We start from the raw sequence: 22,098 nt of genomic DNA, 5'->3' as shown, positions 1-22,098 counted from the left end.
GAAAGGACTATCACTACTATTTTTAAACTATCAAAACTATTTAAAATATTAGGAATAATAAAGAGGAGAAAAAGTTGATGTAGGCTTTGAAATGTGGGTAGACATTGGATAGTAGTCAGGAAGTAGTCAGGGAGTACTGAGAGAGAACATTCTAATCAAGAAGGAAAATGTGTGTGGACAGTCTATGTGTGTGGAGAATCCTCCCAACACAGGTATAGAAGGAACCAAAATGTATTTCTTTTGCTGAAGATATTAGTAAAGCAAAGTCTGAAATTCAATTTTTCAAAAATCTGTGATTTCATGGGCACAAGTACTCTTTCCATCAACCTACATCATAGGTCTACCACTTTATGGCAAATGGTCTTCCAAGAATTACTGTTGCCAAAAAAAATCTGCTGCAGACTCTTCCTTACATAACAAATACACAATCCATCATCAAGCCTGTCTAACTGGGCAGGCCTTAGTAGAATTGTATCCTGTTGGTTCAATCTTGGAGGGCACAGGGCACCTCTAACCATTAACAAAGCATCAAAGCAGAATTTATGAGGAAGGAAGCTTGCATTAGGCTACAAAAACATAGCTGACAAACTCAGTATAAGTATAAAAGTATCCAGGATGGAGATTGCAAAATAACTTCCCCAGAACTGAAAATGAATCTTAGTTGCCAATTTAAAAATGTTTACTTTTAATAGCCTTAATGTTTGCAGTATTACAAAAATCTTACCGAAGTACACAAATAAGAGTCAGGTAAGCAACAAAGAGAAAGGTGTCAAAAGTAGGAAAATCCACTTCGTTCCTTAAATTGACAATAGCTTTTTAAACACTATGTTCAATATAATACTAAGTGGTATATTATTCATACCACTACATTCATGCCAGATGGATCTGGCTTGAAGATGATGTTTCTATTTATTTGATGCCTAATACATGAATAACAAGAAACAATAACAATACCATTGAACTAATAGTGCCTCAAAGTTTTCAAAACTCTATACATACATAAGTTCATTTAAGCCTCTTGGGAATCCTTTTATATAAGTGCTACAAGCATTATCACCCCCTTATAGAGATCAAGAAACTGAGGCTCAGAAAGGTTGCAATTTGCTTGTGGTTCCACATCTCCAAAGTGTCAGAGATGAAATTTAAACCCTGTTCTTTGTGATTCCAGTTCTTCTTGATACTCTATCCAGGAAGTATTCTACACTTCTGTTTACTTTAGATATATCATAATACTTCTAATTAGATCTTATCCCTCCAGAATGCTCTCCCAGAATCCAACTTGAGGTAGTTTTTCTCTTCTGTTCTTTTTCTTTATCCCTCCTCAAAGCGCAAACTATTGGTAGTTTCGTGACTAATGAGGAGGAGAGATTGGTGATTCGAGTTGATAAACTGAGCAAAGGTAGAGAAGGACATTTTAAGGGAGAACACTTTCTTCCTTACCTTGAATAAAGCTAATAATTTTAATAAATATGCATTCTCACTTTAAAACTCACCTACAGAGTCTGGGACTGCTTCCTCAGGCGAATGAAGTAACTGTGAAACTTCTTCTGTCCCTTCTGCCAGATTATCACCTTGCAACCTAAATAATGAAAAACCATTATGAAAATATGGCAAAAAAAGATAAAGATATAACTTTAAATACTTAGATGAGATGCTTCAAATTAGTCATCTTCATATCATCATTATTTACACTCTAAAAAGACTTTTACATAGATCTCATATGATTTTTGTATCAATTGTCTAACTTTGGTGGTCCTAGTGTTATTCCCATTTGATAGGCAAGAAAACTGAGGTTCAAAAATGCTGATTGATTTTTCCATGTCATAGAGTTAGTAAGTGATGGACTCAAAAGTGGAACTCAGATCTGATTAAATCCTCTGCACTTTCAACTATTCTCTATTTGTTAAAACATGTATAAATAAACTCTTTCCTATGAAAATAAATCCTATGAATGCACTTCTACCATCTTTGTAAGATTTGTTAAGACCTGGGCCTTTGTACACTTTTTTTTTACTCTAGATTTGACTTTGTGATTCCATGCAAAGATGTTGGATATTACCAATTATGGAGAGAATGAGAATCCTTCCAGCAAAACAAATTTAAGATATCATATCTAATTTTGAATAGAGTGTTTCTCAACAGATGAGCCAATGTCTATCAATAGTAAGCAAGCAAGTCAGTGGATTTCTCCTACAATCTCCATTTTTAAACTGAGTTTGCTTTTGCTGACTGCTAACAGGCTCAATACACATCCAAAAAGTGTCCCAGAAAATCCTCAATAGACCATCAGGATGAAAAAGGATGAAGCTTAACAAAGACTGTTCATAATCCATTTTTTACTTTTGTTTTGACTTGCATTTAAGAGAGCAACAGTTTTCTGAAAATCAAAAACTAGATAAATCCAAATTGTTCCTTAAAGCATTCTCCAAGTATTTGTACTCAAGTATATGTATACCTCAACTTGGTAATTCTTATTTTGAATAAGGGATCAAACTTCAGCATCAAATAAGATAATAATGAAAATATGCTTTACAATAATAAATCCACATTATGGTAATCATTCAAATGTACTGGAGTTCTCTACATATTAGTTTTTCAGGTAATAAGCATTGTTCTTTCCCACTAAAATAAAGATTAATTCCTCACACATATTTATCACATACATACACATGAATGTTTAGCCAGTGGTATGAAAGGAATTTAACAGAAGTGATCAAATTTCTTAAGTATTTCTATCAAGGATACCATTGAATTAAAAATGGAGATGTTGCCCAAAATGAAAATTTATTATTTAGATGTGTCAATTTAATCTAAGTCTCAAATATTAGATCATAGAAAAATGCTGACAAGTAAAAGACCTTCTATAAATCAGACATTCATTTGCAAAGAACATTTATACTGTTTTTTAATGGATGAGAATTATAAGTTACAAGTGTTGGACAACATCCAAACATCAATTTGCTTTCTTTTAAGTTTACCCACCCCAAAAAATCTTTTTCTAATGTCTCATCTTCTTCTTAAATTCATTTTCCTACCTTGCCAGATCCAACAAATTTTTGACTTGACATGTAGAGGGTACTTTTAAGTTATGAAGTATACATATCCCAATATATTCAGTTTATATATATATATATATATATATATATATATATATATATATACATATATATATATTTATATACATATATGTATATATGTATAATTGTATTATATCTCCAACACAATTCTATCCAGGAGATTTTATAAGCATTTTTAAGTATACTTTTGTTGATGCAGAGGTTTTGCAAATAATTCTAAAACAGATGAGCAGCTAATTGGCAGCACAGTGAATAAAACACTGAGCCTGGAGTCAGAACAAACTAAGTTCAAATCCGATCTTAAACATTTACTATCTGTGTGACTGTGGGCAAGTCACTTTTTCCCTATTTGTATCAGTTTCTTTATCTATAAAATGTTAAGTGGATCAAAGGATGTAATAATAGTAAAGCATCCCTTGTTCATGATAAAGTTATTATTTTAATGTTAGCTATTAGATGTAGGTAGGTTTAGATTACTAATGATGATCCAAAGATATTAACTACCCAACTGTATTTCATAAATATTCCTTTAATGGGGATCATCATGCGTCCTGGACCTGGTATTAACCTTATAGACTTAAAGGAATTTGATTTTTATCAACTCTCCTAAGATCTGGATGTGTGTGATCAGATTCTGGAAGATTGTTCCACACTAAGCAGGCTCTCTAACCAAGAGACTGTTAATGAACCAAACTGTCAATAATATGCTGATATTCTTGCCAATGAGAAATGTAACTGCCAAGTAGACTAAAGGCACAGGTCAGTTAGTGCATGCTTTTCCCAGGAAAAGTAAACTTGGTAAACAAAGCCAAAAATCAGTTTTTTGATGAGTAAAGGGGGGGAAAAAAGCATGGTAAAAGGAAATAGAAGTTACTGTCATCTATTGTTAACAATCTGATATACCTTTCTTCTCTAGAATAAAATATGAGAATCAGAATTATCAGAACACTTGTGGATCAGGCAGAATATTTATTCCCTTCCTTAGATAGACATAGAGAAATATGGAAAAGTTCTTAATTACTTGATTGTTAAAATTGTCTTGACCATAAAATTGTTTCCTTTTTAATCTTATTTTTCTCTGAATTTAAAAGTATCATTCAGGTTCTAACAGAATGTCACAGGGTCCATGACACAAAAAGAATAGGTTTGAACTTACTCTATTACCCTAGGTAAAAGAAAGCCATTTAAGTTGTGTGTGTGTATGTGTGTGTGTGTATACATATATATGTATATATGTGTGTGTGTGTATATATATATATATATATATATATATATATATATATATATATAAACTCTAGAATGATCGTTTTATACTATAAATATTTTATTTCTAATTTTAAAATTCTTCAAATTACTAATAATCTTCATTAAAAGACCATTGTCTCCCAGTTGAAATTTAAAGCTCTATTTGTTGACAATCAAAGTGCTCCATAATCTGGATATGGGTTTTTTCTAGCCTTAACTTTTATCATTCCTTTCCATACAATCACTCTCAATTACAACCTAAGGGAAAATTCCCTGCTTTGGACATTAGAAGGCCTTGGTTTAAGCCTTGAACCTGATAATGAGTATCAGTGTGACTTTAGCTAAATTTCTCAACCTCACTAAAATTCCTTCATATTTAAAATGGGAATAACATTTATGCTACTTAGTCTATGTCTCAAGGTTGATGTGAAAAACAAATGAGAAATTTTAAATTGAGTACTGTGAAACTTGAAAAAGCTCTATAGAAATGCCTTTTATTGTTCTTCTGCTACATGAATCCTCTAATAGTACCACAAAGACATCTGCCAAGGTTGCTTTGTGCTTTCCTGCCCACATAGGAAATTTATCTTACTTGAATTCCCTCCTTGCTTCTTTCAGCCTATTTAAATCTTTAAAAGTTGTGATGAAATTCCCCTTTCTGTTAAATGTTATCTGACTATACCAAATGGAAGTAATTTATCCTTTCTCTGACCTCCTTATCATTTTGGTTCATATTTCCTATCTAGAAAGAATCTTTTACTGTCTGGAATTGTTAGACTAGAGATCGCAACTAGTGATCACAACTACTTGATATTGGGGATGACTCATATAATACTAAAAATAATAACACTAACAAATATTTTTAAGATTGCAAAATCTTAAACAGAAATAATTATATTTAGTACAATTACATTATAATTATATTTATGTTATAAATATATTTTATGTTAAAATTATAGTTAGTATTATAATTATATTTAGTGCTGTATTTAATACTCCATGCTATTTTTCCCTTTCAAAATATTTAATTAGCTGCCTATTGTCATGATAATTAATTTTATTTTAGCCAATGTAATAGTTTCTTTTTGTCCAGTCAGTTTTCAGTTATGTCTGACTCTTTGTAACTCTATCTGAAGTTTTCTTGGCAAATTTACGGGAGGAGTCTGCCATTTCCTTTCCCAGCTATTTTACAGATAATTTTAAGCTCATTTTACACTAGTAAGTTTCTGAAGTCAGATTTGAACTCAGAAAGCTGATGTTTTCTTATTCTAACACCCTGAATTCCATATACTGTATCATCAAGCTACCATAATGATGTCCTCAATCTGTATTATTCTCTCATTCAAGCTTTGGGGAATTTAGATCAAATGAAAAATGAGTAGCAAGTCAGTATAGCTCAAAGCTCTCAAGTGGGAACATAGCTAGCTCTTAGGCCTATGAAAGGAATGTTTGTCTCTCTGATGTACAAAGTGCACTTATTTCTCACATATCTTTCACACCTATATTATGATAGTTGAGCCCAGCAACAACTGTATAAGAGTTGTTGCTATTAGTACCAATTAAAATTGATAATTAACCAATTAAATTACTAAAAATTATCTTACTGAGTTAGAAAAAATAATAGCAAAGTATATTGGGAACAACAAAATGACAGGAACTTCAAAGAAACTGGGGAGAGGGAATGTAAAGGAAGTAAATTCAGCAGTATCAAGCCTAAAATAAGGTAAGAGCATTGTTGAATTATAAAATAGATAATTTTCAATTATTTTAAATTAGAATTTCTAGAATGAATAAAACCCATATAAGTCAAGAATATAAGGAACTCAGAAAATTGGGGGAAACCATTTATAGACAACCTCTCAGATAGAGTATGATTGAGTTGAAATAGTACAGGAATAGGGAATGATGAAATGTTTGATTTGGAAAAACATGGAAAGACTTGGACTTATGAAGGTAAATACTATCTATCTTCAGGGAAATAGATGACAAAGAATAATATGGTCTTACATATATGTGTATGTGTCCCTGTTTATATAAGTGTATGCTTATCGATATTTATGTATGTGTATATGTATATTTATATGCATATATAGTATATATATGTGTGTTTTTGTATTTAAGTGTAATTTTTTGGAAAATTTATCAATAAATAAAATATATATATATATATATATATATATATGTATATATATATATTTTTTTTTTTTTTTAAAGAAAGGGTCCCAGGATCATCTGGTCAGTATATGCCAGGTCTTGTACTTGAAACTAGTATTTCTTGACTCCAAGGTTAACTGCCTTTCTACTAAGTCAAACCCCTTTGCACTTTATCATATATTTCTGTGACAAGTGGAAAGTTTTACAAATATGTAATCTGAAACATATCTTGACTTAATTGACTAAACATATACTTAAACTAAATTCAATATAGTCATTTGAAGTTTTTTGGGGTTTTTGGTTTTTTGGGTTTTTTGTTTGTTTGTTTGTTTGTTTTGTTTTGTTTGTTTTTTGGCAGACATTTTTATAAACTGGGTGCCTGATTGTGTGTCAAACAGGGATTAAAAAAAACAAAACACAAAAAAATCCCCATCAAATTAAAAGTTACAATTTTTTCCCTGAAACTTAAATAGAGTATGTGGAGTAACACCATCCATCACACAGAGGAACATTCTTATCTACAACTTGGAAATCTCTCGTACTCTCAAAAAAAAATAACCTTCTTAACATTAACTTATAAAATATAATGATTGATTCTAAGGGGAAAAATATAAAAACAAGTTCTTTCCTGTTAAAAATTTTCTCTTAACTTCCTATCTTCTGAAAGAAAGATATGGTCTCCCAAAGTATTAGAGACACATCAAATTCATAGCTGACTTGTGTATACATGATTGCAGAAATGTAGCTGCTTGTAGGTGGTCTCTTATCAACGGTTAATTACTTTTCTGGCAAGGGCTTGAAATTTTTCACAAACGTAATCTAAGTAAAACACATATGGAAAACCTATCGGCTTTGTTTAGGTCTCTTCTATTTTCCATCAATCATAACATAAAAATTTCATCACAAAATAAGACAGAGGAGGTGGTATTAGCTGTCAATAGGGAATTACCATTACCACACTTTGAGGTCTCTAATCCAAGTTGTACAGGTATATGTAGCCATTCATTCAAACAGCTTGAGCAGATTATGAGGTTAATAAACAGTCATCCTGAGTATAGTCCAGTCTCTCTGCAATTTGTTGCAGCCATGAGAGAAAGAGAAAATGTGAACTGCTTGAATATTATTGCTCTTAATAAAAATGAAGGAAAATCTGCTAAACCAAAAAGATTTCTGTTGGAATCATCCCTCAGGAAAGTAAATGTCTAAGTAAAAGTCTTCGACTGAGCAAGGGCAATATCTGTAAAGGACATATAGCTCATAGTTCTGAAGCTGGCCAATACTATTGCTTCTCCCCCAGCCTCAAGAAAAAAAGAAAAAAAAACAAAAACTGGAACAATTCTCAACTTTTTATGACAGCAATTTTATAGATTCTTGGGATGTCCTTTCTAAGTTATTTACTCCATCTTTCAAGACTTGCCTGAATATTCACTTCATATCAAAGTCATCTGGATACATGTATTGAACAACTATTGCTATGGTTTCCCCAAGCCCTATCATAGTATAGTGAATTGAGGACTAGACTCAAAGTCAAAAGAATCTTGGCTGCATTGGTTTGTTTGGGCAAAACCTTTTAAATTTAATGTAATCAAAATTATCCATTTTGCATTTCATAATATTCTCTAGTTCTTCTTTGACCATAAATTCCTCCCTTATCCACAGATCTGAGATGCAGACTATTCCTTGTTCTACTAATTTGCTAAGGGAGATGTATTGTAGAAAAGGGGCACATTGAGTAAGGGAGACCAAGAGTATTACACTAGTTCTGGCGTATAAAGTTCATGGCCTGAAAACTGATAATTATGTGATTAAAGAAAAGGGGGAAGGTGAGAAAAAAATGTTATAGAGGAAAGAATAAGATTTAGCAACTAATTAGAATTTTTTCCCCCTGAGATGTAAGGGATCATTCAGCTGTAGCACACTCCTCCTTCCAGCTCTGTACTTATTATCTTTATGAACTATGGCTTGGGGCCTGGAGGACCTGTGTTGGATCCTGATTCTGATTTATACTATGTAGACAGAAGTCAGAAGCCTTCTTATTAACACTTTAAGCAGAATTAGTCATTTGACACCAAATCCATGCAATGACTGAGTTATTACACCAACAAAGTTTTCTTTTAAACATTGCTATTTTTTTATTGTGGTAATTAAGAGTCCTTTAAGTGCCAATCTGAATATAAGTCTCTTGGGGGGGTCCTGAAGGATTGTTTCTTTAATGTAGTGTTTTATTTTACAATAAAAACAAAGACAGTTCTCAATTAGGGACACATGACTCCAGCTCACTAAAGTTAGTAGTCTCAGAGCCATACCTCTTTAAGCCTAAAAAGGTTAAAACACTTTTAAATGTGGCCATCACATTCCTTAATTGAAAAGAACAGCTAAGAAAAAAACCCGGGAGAGAGGAGAGAGTGAAAGGGAAGTGACTTTATGAGCCAGTTTCTAACATGCAAAGAAAAAAAAAAAAAAAAAAAAGCCTTCTGGATTAAGAAGGTCATGTGTCATGGAACAGGTCTTCTTAAACTTTTTCCACTCATGACCCCTTTTTACTAGATAAATTTTTACACAATTCTTTCTGTAATCTGAATAGAGATGTTTTTGGCAGTATTTATGAATGAATAGTGCAAAATGCACATATTGTGTGTTCAGAACAAATTTTTCAGTGAAGTCCCGAGATGCAACATGAACAAACTCTGTTAGAAATACCTAGGATTCGTTATGCATTTGATTTTATATTAATTTTAGTCCTTGGGACCAGAAATCTTTTACTATTGTCAAATTTTCATGACTTCTATATTCATATGGGGTTGCAACCCACAGTTTAAGAAATTTTGTTATAGAGATGCAGGAAATTATTAACTATAACCTGAAATTGTCTATTTCCTCAATTTCACTTTATTCTTTCACTTAACTATAGATTTATGGACATACATTACAGAGATAAGTAGTGAGTAAATAGAGTTAGGCTCTATGCTTTTGAAAAGCAGACTGGTGATAGAGAGGAGTAACAGACTACAAGTCAGAAGATCTGGGTTCAAATTCACAAATATGAAGAGGATTCACAAATACTCTGAGGATAGAAAAAAAAAAAAGAAAAGAAAAGAAAAGAAAAAAATCTTACAACTAGACATTCAGCTTTTACTTAAATTCTTCCTCCAATAGGAAGAAAAAACATGACTTCCAAGGCAGCTTATTGTATTTTGGACATTTTTAGGTGTTAGTGAGTTTGTTTGTTCCCTTAATTTCCCCTGCTTTTAGCTGAATTTGTGTCTTTGCAACTTTTGCCTGTTTCTTCTAGTTTGGCTTTCTGTAGAAAACAGAACTTACAATATTGGTTCTCTTCTAATCTATTTCTTATTAGTTTCCTTTGCTAGTTTCATTTTTTCTGGAGCCCAATCCATACATTTCCCATGGTCCTGTCCTGATTTATCTTCTCTTCTCTCTATATATCAGGTTAAGTTAGCATTTCATTGTAAATGGCTCTCAAATGTATATAGAGAGCTATAAGCTTTCTCATTAATTCCAGTCACATATTCCCAACTATACACTGGTCAACACTACCTGCCTGTTCTTTAGGCCTCTTAATCACGGAACTAATTTTTCTCCAAATCCATCATTCTTCAAATTTCCCCCATTTCATTTAAAGGTATTATCTTCCTCAAAATCAGCTATATTTGCAATGTAAGTGATCCATCATTCTTTTTTTCTCCACTTCACATATAGTCCGGTTGCCAAATGTTTTTGAGCCAACTTCAACAATGTATCTTGCATACATTATCCTTTTCTCATTCACTTAGCCCCTACTTATTTTAGACTTCCATCTCTTCCTATCTAGACTATTGGAGGAGACTCCTAATTGTTCTCCAAGATTTCAAACTCTTCATCCTTCAATTGATCTTCCATAGAACTACCAAAATGATATTTTAAAATATATATCTGACCACATCATTCACTTGATTCAAAAATTCTTAATAGTTCCTTATTGCTGTTAGGACAAAGATTCATAGTCCACGAATTAGGAAACTGAATAGATTTCAATGAAATCATAAACTTGGATGGGTGGGAAAATGTTTATATTTATATATTTTCACCCATCTGAGTTCATGATTTATATTTGTATATGTATGGCATATATGGGCATGTTCCAAAATAATTCATTTACTTTGTAATATGCATTTTTTGCATGCATTTGTAATTACAATGTTGAAAAGGGGTCCATAGACATCACCACATCGTTGAAGAAGTCTATGGTACACAGAAAAAAAAAAAAGTTAAGAATCACTGCTTTAGGATGAAATACAAAATCCTTAGCCCTCCACTCAAATACTTCAGTTTGGCTCCCATCTTCCTTTCCACTCATTTAACATATATACTTCATAAACTCTGTATTTGTCAGACTCGTTTAGTGGCTACAACCTGAACATAATATTTCATTTTATCTCTCCATGCCATTGTACAAGTTTGGGCCCATATTTGGAATTGATTTTCTACTTACTTTCATCTATTTTATTCTAGTATTCTAGTATTTAAGTAAATATTTTTAAAGTAAATATCTTATCTGTCATACATTACATGCAAGCTTTTCTTATATGTAGCTGGCATTCTCTTCCTTGTAAAATTATTTAGTATTTATTTTCTTAAGTATATATCATATCCCCCTTTCACACCATAAAATGTAAAGATTATTTCATTTTTGTTTTGTATCCCCACACATAACATAATAGCTGTCCTATAACAAATATTTAATAAATGGCTGTTGAATTCAATTGATACAAATAATATCTAACAAAAAACACCATAAAACAAGCAAAGTACTTCATAAAATCTGTCTTATTTGACCCTTAAAAAACCTTTTGAAACAAATGTTATCTCAATTTTACAAATGAAAAAAAAAAAACTAGAACTGAGAGAAGTAAATGACTTGTATAGAGTCATATAGCATCAAAAATAGCATTTGACAATATTTCTTGAATGACAATCTGTGTCTCTACTTTACTATTCTGTAGAAAGTATAGGTGGAGTTTATTACATTATACAGAAGAGGAAATTGAGATTAATGGGTTAAATGATTTGTTCTGAAGGTTCAAAGCCCATATGTCAACCCACGTCACCAAGTAAGCACACATTATGTTGATTTTTCTCAAATAATGAAACTTTTAGAGTTTCACAACAATATTATCAAGAGAAAGAGACATTATCTACCTATAATAAGGGTTAACCCTCTTCTCTCAACCATCCCTTCTTTTTCCTTCTAATTTTAATGTGGTCTTTAGGTTACAAAAGAGTAAAAATAATGATGATAAATGATAACAATGATAGATGACATTTATGAGGGTTGCAATAATTTAGAAGGACTGTACACAAAAAGGTGTAATTATGCAAAAAAAGTTTCATTTTCAATAGCACATCCCTATGAATATATATTCAGTAAATGCATCACTGAGAAGCAATGTCATTCTAATTTTATAGTAGTTCTGTAGAGACTTCAGAATTTTAGAAATAGTCTACCAGGTCTATGTCTTCTCTAAGTTTACTTTATCCCTAATAGAGTTTTATATAAAAAAAAAAAACACAAAAATGCTTAATATATGACAGCAGGAGTAACCAAATGTAAAGAGTTCTGCTGATTATCTCTCAGTAGTTATATTGAAATTCACTGATAAGAAATCTAATGACCTGGAAAATGAGCTTTGTTTAAGAAAGGTCAACTATATGAAGTTCCTTGAAAGGTTATGATGAGCGAGACAGCACATTCTTTTGAGGATGGATCATAAAAATTCTGAAACATGACAATTGTGAAAATAAATTTGTTGCAGCATCATTAGTGAGACCAATTAAACATGAAGCCTTTAGAATGATTCTTTTAGAAAATAGAAGAGAAGTCTAAAATGAACAATTGATTTTAAATAACTTTTGGGGTAACATGAATAGCATTTTGTTAAATATTAACTATTAACTATTAAATATTAACTTCTATGTAAGTTATTCTTACATTTGTCTAATGACCTCTGAAGATGCTTTTGCTACTTCTTATGAGGTAAGATTTCATTTCCGCAATCCTATCTTCAATTCTAAAACTTCCTTGCCCTCCAATGTATTTAGGCAGAATCTGAACCCCACTCTCCTGCAGAAGGTTTTGGCTGTATAATTGTTTTAGTTTGTGTTTGTTTATGACACTTTTGGTAAGAACAAGCTACTATTACATATTTTATTGTTTTAAAATATTTTTCTTTTAGTGGCAGATTTTGAATTTTGGGTTGATTATACATGGGTTGTGTTTTTTTTTTTTTTTCTTCTTCTTCTTCTTCAACTAAAGTTACAGAATTTTGAAAAATATAAAAGTTTTTCACATATAATGAGAGAAAATAGGTTTACAGGAATAAAATATCTGGCAGTACGAAGTACACACACACACACACACACACACACACACACACACACACGCACACACACACCCTCTGAAGCTGAAGCTATTTTATACCAAAACAAGGTACAGAGGTTCATTACCTGGGTTTGCAACTGTCTTTTTTTTTTTTTTTAACATTCTGATAACTGTGTTTTTATATAATTGGTTTATTTTATAATGCTTTACATTCTATTTTATACATTTAAGACCATTACTCTAGGAAGAGGTCCATAAGCATTACCAAAATGCCAAAGGGGCCAAACTACAAAACAAATTAATAGGACTGGTTCTAAAGCTTTGGCCACTGATTGCTTTCTGTCATGCATGACTTTAAACTGATAGGAAATTTCAGAGAGGGCAAAAAGAATTATGATATTTGGGCTCCATTTCTACAGAGGATGACTTAAAATATGGTATTTTCTTAAAATAAGTATGTCATATTGATATAGCTAACAAATTGCACTATAATGATCCAGATTGCATATGTTATATATGCATAAGGAGAAGATAAATTCCCTCCAATTTCTAAATTTTCACTAATAAATGATGAATGTATATCATTTGTTGATCTGGGTCCAAATGGGAGTTTAATTACTATAATAGTTCATTGGAATTAACTGAAATTGCTTTGAAATTCTACAGCACTATGAAATTCAGAATTCTCAGCATATTAATTAAGCAGTTTGTAGATACAGTATTATTAGACAAGCATATTCCTTTCATATTTTGTTTTCTTTCCTCAGATAAGCTATCTTATCTTATATAGGAAAAAAATAAGGACAGGAACTTAGACTGAGCTCAGTCAAAAAAAATTTACAATAAATTTCTACTACCAACAGTATTTATTAAACCCAATTTTTCTGCTATCTTCTGAACTTTATTGTAAAATTTTGATATATATTAAGTACATACTCTGTGTAAGATACTTTCTTAAACACTTGCAACAAAGATGAAGATGGTATTCCAACCTATAAGAAGCTAACCAAAGATAAATTGAATACTTATGGGGAATCTTAATGATTTCTATATCTTTTTTGAAGAAGCTGTTTCATTCATGATAAATTATGACAATGATAGTTGACATTTTTGTGGACTGCAATGATTTAAAAGGAATATACATAAAAGGTATAATTATGCAAAAAAGTTTCTTCTCATTTCATATTAGATAGTACATCTGTATGAATTTACATTCAGTAAATACATCACTGAGAAGCAGTCTTATTCTAACTTTACACCAGTTCCATTGAGATTTTGGAATTTTGGCAATACCTTATAGAAGTCATGTATATATATAAAGAACTAGTTAAAGGCAAGAATAATTGTAAAATTTTGACATTTATGAAGCACCTACCCTATATAAGACACTTTTTTAAACCCTTGCAACCAAAATGAATACATTATTCCATTTTATAAAAAGCTACTCAAAAATAAATTGAATACTTATTGAAAATCTTAATGATTTCTCTATCTTTTTTGGATAGGATATAAAGAGCCAGTTAAAGGCAAGAAGACCAGAACTCAAGACTTACAGCTGATATGTAATTGCTGGGTGACCCTTGACAAGTCACAATATTTCTCAATGCCTCAGGCAAATCTCAAAAACTATAAATTGCAGAGAAAACACCAATCTACATTAGTAAAGGAATTGCTTCATCAAGAACTCTCTATAAATAACAATAACAAATATAGTCCCCAAATACATTTTTGAGTTCCCTCTTAAAAAAAAAAGTATGCTGAATTTTTATATACTGTAGAAAGATTCCCAGTGAATAAACTTTTCCTAATGGAATTATAGAGTTTATATTCTTAAGGGATTTGCCCAGGATTACCCAGCCATCATGTTTCAGCAGTAGGACTTGAACCCTCATCTTCCTAATTTAAAGGATAACTTTCTCTATCAAATCGAAGTCCCCCTCTTGTGGGATTTACTGGTAGAAATTATGGTAGTGTCCAGAACAAGGGACATGATAAAATGACTATTTCAGATACAGAATTTCAGAGTAATTAAACACCTTAGATACCACTTAGTCTAATCTGTACTGAAGCAAGAAGTATTGTGTCCAGTTTTGGGTACCATATTGTTGGGATGATGTTGCCAAATTGATGAAGGTAACCAGCATTGCTGAGGTAATGCTTGGAAATTCTTTTGTTATACTGTTCAAAGATAATTATTGAAAGAATGATCATTTCTTTCAAATATTAATAACCAATTATTGAATTAGGACTAAGGTTTTTCCTCTTTCTATTTCCTCATTCAGAAATCACCACTTCTTGGTTATCTATTAATCTTTGAAGTACAGGGCTGATAATGAGATGAAATATTGGGGTGAGATCCATCATAAAGTAATGTTTAGGTTTGATTAAAAAGCAAAGAGATTTTGGTCCAGATGAATCCTGGCCCTTTGGCTGTAGTCAGATAGGTCTGAATGGAAGTGAATTCCCTCTTTTGTCTAGATTGCTTTAGAGGAGGGTAGTCTGGACAGAAATAAGTTTCTTTTTGCTTTTTTTTTTTTTTTTCCCCAAGACTGAGTGATCACAGTCAGGTTCCTTATCCTTTTATCAGAATAATACTACTTCTCATCATAATATTCATTTTCTCATTAATTGTTAGCCAATCCAAGTTGCCATCTATTGTAAATGCCCATTTTCACAGTTGAGCAAAGTGAGGCAGATAGGATAAGTGACCAAAGGTTACATAACTAATCAATCATAAAGTAAAAGTAAAGTAAACTTACTTCTCTAAAATTTCCCATTTTTCTTAAAAATTTAATATGAAGAAAATCCCTTCTACCATCTCTTTCCTCAGACCTCCTAAATATGACTGTCTCCTTGAATGTTGATTTGGATAATTTTAAAGTGTTTGTTCATGTTTTTTATTGGTATTTATTTTCAAGCTATGGCTTGAGTGGGGGTGGAGGAAAGAGTCACACAGTGACACATATTGGATCTTACAAAACTGCACCACTCCATTCAACTTTTTCATGAATTAATTCTACATTTAAAAATAAACAAATTGTCATTGGTCACTTGGGACTCTGTCCAGATGGTGGAAGAAAGGGGAAGTGGAGCAAATGAAATGAAGAAGGAAGAATGAAAGGGTCAGTCAGCAAGAAAAAAAGCATACTCAACCTCCTATGGGTATTGGGGAGGATACTTAGCATTCATGTAAGATCTTCCTCTTAAAGAGTCACTTTTAAAAATATTCTATGAACCACAAAATAGCCCTGAAAGGTTAGCAGAGCACTGCTGGTTATGTTTGCCTCTTCTTTTTATCTAGCACTCATATTTAATGCAAGCTCACAGGCCTTCTTAGCCAGACATGCTGGCTTAAGACAAAAGCTATCTGAGCAATTTGCAATTCTTGTAATTATGTCTGGGATTTGAATTGGAGAATCCTTCACAAATACCCATGATTTTTTTTTTTTTAATTGAACATGTGTTGCTTCCCTCTCCTCCCCCCTCTCCCAGTTATCCACCCCACATGTACTCTCTCTTTTCCATTTGAAAGTGCTGAAAAGATTTGGAGTCATTAGATTGTGACTTTTCACAGCAATAACTCTTTGAAAACTGTTGGAACATAGTTTCGTTACCCCAAACCCCTAATGCTTAGATTTAGTTCCAGACAGATTAAGTTTCCAAATACGGAATTTTTACTTCTCTCCATGTTTTTTTCCTTAGAAGCTTCATGGTGCCTTTTTTCATCCCTTTCTCAGTGTCACTTTTTTTGCTAGCATCATCCCTATAGAATTAGCAAAGCAAAACAAGAGAGTTAAGGCTTCCCTCCTTCAGTCCTCTTTCTCCAGGCACCTTACAAATAGACTGTTGCTAGAGAAATAGATCAATTCTCCCTGCTAAGTCATGATTGGTTCTTTGTTTCTCTTTTCTCTAATAGATTCCAAGCTCCTTACTACCTAAGACCATCTGCCTAACAGGGCTCCATTCTTAAAATAACAGCCTGCATGAACGATTCTTTCAAAACAATTTCAATAGAGGAGCTGCTAAGCTGACATGATGCCTCAATCTTTAAAAGATCATCTTAAATAAAGCCCAGGCTCACAAAGCAATATTCCAGAAAGATAGTAATTGCAAGCATTTAAAAAAAAAGAAAAGAAAAGAAAAGAAATCAATGAAATGAGTCGGCAGCATATTGGTGCTGAGGATTATATTATTTAATAATTTGTCAATGAGCACAGATTGTCTTTCAATAACATCTAGGAATAAAAATATAGTCTCACTTCTCTAAGATTCATCTTGAATTCATCTCTCTCTCTCTTTATATATATATATATATATATATATATATATATATATATATATATATATATATATATATATATGTTTACAATTGGACCCTTCAAAAAAGCTTCCAAGTAACTGAAATCAGTGTTAACTATCAATAGTTGATGTTGGCAGTGCAATGGCCTTGGCACCATACTACAATGAAACTGGAAGATATTTAACTGATATACACTTCCTTCCCAGTACAGCTACACAAACCCTTTTTCATAAAAAGGAAAGCAAAAATCTCAATGGAAATTTTGATGGTTTCCTGCTTAATTTAAAAACAATAATTAAAAGTCACATTAAAAAAGTTTTAGAAAAAAACAGGAGTCTATTGTAGTAACTCCTATGGCTTCAGGAAACTAAAACATTCTTCTTTGCCTTCTTAATTTTTGAAATTACTAAAAATGAGGACACTGCATTTCAAAGAAATTTAATTCAATGAATTTTTATCAAGTAACTTATTACGTACTGAGCCCAGAGTTTCAGGTGCTAGTGAAAGAACTAGTTCATAGTCTCCACAGTACAGCTCCTATTTGATTTGCTGCAGACAAAGCCAGAAACATTTATAAATGGGTGTTAAGTTCAAGGTTTCTGAACAGCCAAATCAGAAATGGGTACAATACTCAGAGGGAGCAATATATAAAAATGAACCAACTCTATCTGTTGACAGTGTCCCTTTACTTTGTTTTTATTACTGTTATCAATAATGCTCTGATTCTCCCTTATCTACTGACTCTGATATAGTTAAGTCTCATTTTCCCTTTGATTCCTGAGAGAATACATTTTCCTTTAAAAAAAAAAAAAAGAGAAACAAAAACATGACAAAAATAATAAAACTACCATTTATATAATGCTTATTATGAGTGAAGTGCATGATAAATATTTTATACTTATTATCTCATTTCATCTTCCTGACAGTTTTGGAAAGTAAGTGCTATTATTTTTATCTTTATTTTTACAGTTGAGGAAACTGGGGCAAGGAGTAGTTAAGTGACTTGGCCAGTGTTACAGAGCTAGTAAGTATCCGAAGTCTGATTTAATATCAAATCTTCCTGCCTCCAAGCTTAGCACTCTATCTACTGTACCATATAATGCCCCACAAAAAGGTAAAAATAAAGCCTAGAGATTATAGAATTGATGAGTTATACAACATAAGCAGCTTATATTTACATAGCCCTTATTTAATCAGATCTGGGTAGCATATTTTCCAGGGTACTTAGTCTTTGAATCTAACTAATGAATATTTAAGTCAGTGGCCATTTCATGTGACTGACCTTTGTGTATTTTTTTTCTAGAAGACTATATCTAAATTTAAAGGCACCCTCCTTCTGCTTCAAAGACCTTGAGATCCTTCTGGAATATTCTCTTAGGTGCCGGCTTTGAACACATAAGGTAGGAAGATTAACTTTGTAAGTTCTCTAGATTTATATCATCAGTTTACAAGGTTATATATTCCTTAAAGGGAAAAGCCAAATGTGTCACCTAGCCTTTGTGTCAACCCCACACCTAGCACCTAACACAGTACTCTATATTTGGCAAAAATTTAAAATTGCCATTCTAAATAAATGCTTCATATCATTCCAGATCAGATGCTATTCCATTCACTTCACTATTCACAAGTAGATGAACTCTGAAAAGTTTCACTCCCAAGCCTCTTACAACATTATGATAATATTCACATGGTAGAGCAGTTTAAATTTCCATCAGCAATTAGAGACACATCAGTTCATCACAGGCTTAATTACAAAAGTAGCGGGCAGAACTTTAATTCTGACTCCATTTTTACCTCTTATGGAAACCTCTTATCAGAGAAGATATTTAACAGTCTTCAACCTTCCTTCTGATTAAGTCTCAAATTCTACCAGAAATAGCTAATCATTTCACATCCAATGATTATTTCTTATATTAAGAGATGTCTTGTAAGAGATATTCTTGTCTTCCCTAAAGGCAATTTCTAGGAGCTTGTGATAGTGATTTGTCTCTATGACTTGGCTAAAGAGAGGCAATATGGTTTCATAGGGTTGAATTATGAATCTTTACACCCAATGGACTTATTCAATACTGGCTCTCTACAGGGGGGAATAAAAATAGCAAAGCAAACTCATTAAAAAAAAACTAGAGAAGTTAGCAAGGAAGATATTAATATTAGAAGATTATAAACTATCTAAAATATTATGACAAACTGAATCAATCAGAAAGTCTAGGAGGCAAATCTCCTTAACTACATCATTTCCTAATTTGTGAATCATGTATAAACTATGACTTCAATTCAGGTTTCAAAATGATGCTTTGCACTCAATTTCAGTTTCAAGTAATCAAAAAAAAATACAAAAAAACAAAAACAAAAAAAACCCAGAAACCTTGGAAATAAATATTTATATAAAATTAGTTTCAATCCTTGTTTATTTACATTGAAGAAGCTACTTCTTTGTACTCAATTAATAGAGAAACAGATTGAGACTTTCTAGATGTTCTCTAAGACTCCATGTTTGGAAATACCCTTTCTTCTCTTCATTTCTGACTGGAAAAAATTCTCTTCTTTCAAGTGTCAGCTCAGGCAGTTTCTACTTATGGAATCTTCTCTGACTCACCACTTACTGTTAAAAATAAACCATCCATCAACTTTTCCTAGACTAATAAGAGTATATCTCTCTGGATATATCCTTTGGCCTTCTATCACTCACTTCCTGATTTGCATTTGTATTTGCAATTTGTATTTACTTTTGCACATGTCAAAAATCTCTCTCTCCTTTAGAAAGCTCCTTGGAGCTAAAGACCGAGAATTCTTTCTAATTATGATCCTACAACTCTCACCCTTTTGCTTAAATATAGCCCAGGTTAAATATAGCTCCTATAAAGCATCATTTTTTATGCAAATGATTCCCAGATCTTTAAAATCAGCTGTCATTTATTTCATCACCTCCACTTCCACATATCCAGATGCCCACTGGAAATTTCTCTTGGATCTCCCATCAGCATCACAAATTCAAAATGTCTAAAAGAGAACTTCCTAAACCCATCCCTCTACCCAACTTCCGTCTTCTACAAGACTCTACAATTTTTTTCAATTATCTAGTCTCAGTTATCATTAACTCCCTACTCTTACTTTAATTCTAATCAATTCCTTTTTTTTTTCCCCTCTGTCTACCTCCTCAACATTTTATTTATTCCTCCCTTTTCTCTATCTGTACTTTATCTTCACTACTTCAATCCCTTTCACTTATGGTCTGGACCATTTTAATAGTCTATTCATTGGTGTTTTTACCTCCAGTCTTTCTTCTCTCTAGCCATTATACACACAATTAATATTTTTCTGAATCCTGAGTCATTCCTCTACTGAAGACGCTGCAATGCTTCTTCATTATCCTTGGGATAAAATATAAACTTCACCGCTATTTAAATCTTTTCACAATCTGCCTTCAGACTATTTTCAGGCTGCTTACAAATTACTTTTTAGTGTATGCTACACTGTACTCAAATTGATTTATTTGTTGTTCTTTATGCATAAAATTCCATCTTCCACTCCTTGTCTTTGCATGAATTGTCCCCCATATCTAGAACGCTATACTTCTTCTCTTCTACCTCTTGAAACCCTTATGTCCCTTCAAGGATCAGAACAAATGCCAACTCCTTCAAGAGGCTTTTTATTATTCAGCCAGTTGTTAACACCGCTCCCATACTTGTATTTCTGGAGAAGCTTATATAATGGTTTTATTTATATATCATGTTATACTCCTTTTTCTCAACTTAGATACTCTAATTTCCTTCAGTAATAAGACTATTTTGTCTTTGTGTTTCTATTTCTAGAACTTAACACAGTTCATGGCATGTTATGGGATATTTTATAAATGCCAATTTTTAAACATTTTGGCAGTCCTGGTTCTTAGCATAATTGGTTAGTTGGCACTTAATAAATCAATTAAATTCAATGATTTTTTTCCCAATGAGTCAGTATTTAGACTTCAATTTTACGGCCATCGTTTTCATGGAGATAATTCCCCTTCTTGCCAATTGAGGTTTGTAAGGGTCAGCTCCTTCAGTGCACCAGGAAGTAAACAAGCAATTAATTTTTGAGATCCCCAGATGTGATTTGCTGTGAGCAAAAGAGAGTCCACCTCATGGGTGGGAACTCTGGACTGAGAGTTGCATCATTAACGGGAGGTGTCTCCTTCTCTGATTGGCTGTGCATGTGATGTCATAGACCCTATTTAAGCAGTTGGAAGGAGAAAGTTGCTCTCTTTGACCTGGTGTTCACCTGGCAGTTAGCAGGAGGTCACTGAGATTGCATCATTAATGGGAGGTGTCTCCTTCTCTGATTGGCTGTGCATGTGATGTCATAGACCCTATTTAAGCAGTTGGAAGGAGAAAGTTGCTCTCTTTGACCTGGTGTTCACCTGGCAGTTAGCAGGAGGTCAGGGGCAGGATTTGAATGCATGAATAAAAGACCTTGAGCTTGCACATGGCAGTTCTTTAGTGCACTACCGGGTATTTAAACCATTATTCCTATGAAATAATGGCCAGAGATCTCTGAAAACCTCAGACAGAGGCAAGCTTGGTAAACTTGTTTTAAGCACTGCAAAAGATAGTGACTAGAGATTTCTCTGAGGTCCTGGGATTAGGAGAGACTGGCAATAGTGAATGCAGAGTGGTACAAGAGTGTTTGCAAATGTAGTGAATGCCTAGAATTAAGTATTTACAGAGGTTAAGTTGTAATTGATAAAAATAGAGCTTTAAGGATCATGTTCTTAATTCTTTAGAAACTTTTTTTCTAATAAACCATTTAAAAGTATATTAGTAATAGTGTTCCCTTTTAGATATGAATTCTAGTGTGGGTTTGAGGAATCAAATGGATGTAATATATATGGAAAATAGGAGTTCTTCAAGCTATAACATACTAAAACACTTACTAAGATTTGGCTTTCTAAGTTATCTGTCTAC

At 32.5% G+C, this 22,098-nt stretch overlaps 1 protein-coding gene across 12 annotated transcripts in view; it reads right to left on the bottom strand.

Moving 5' to 3' along the window:
- C1H8orf34 (chromosome 1 C8orf34 homolog) overlaps positions 1–22,098 on the bottom strand; it is a 391,674-nt gene that overhangs the window by 125,134 nt on the left and 244,442 nt on the right. For all 12 annotated transcript variants that reach the window (XM_074278849.1, XM_074278851.1, XM_074278841.1 and 9 more), the window contains one exon: positions 1,494–1,579. In XM_074278849.1, the coding sequence (XP_074134950.1) occupies positions 1,494–1,579 (86 nt within the window). The remainder of the gene's footprint in view (positions 1–1,493; positions 1,580–22,098) is intronic.

This window comes from Sminthopsis crassicaudata, chromosome 1 (assembly GCF_048593235.1).
Source record: "Sminthopsis crassicaudata isolate SCR6 chromosome 1, ASM4859323v1, whole genome shotgun sequence".
Lineage (NCBI taxonomy): Eukaryota > Metazoa > Chordata > Mammalia > Dasyuromorphia > Dasyuridae > Sminthopsis > Sminthopsis crassicaudata.
This window is presented reverse-complemented; position numbering and strand designations above follow the sequence as displayed.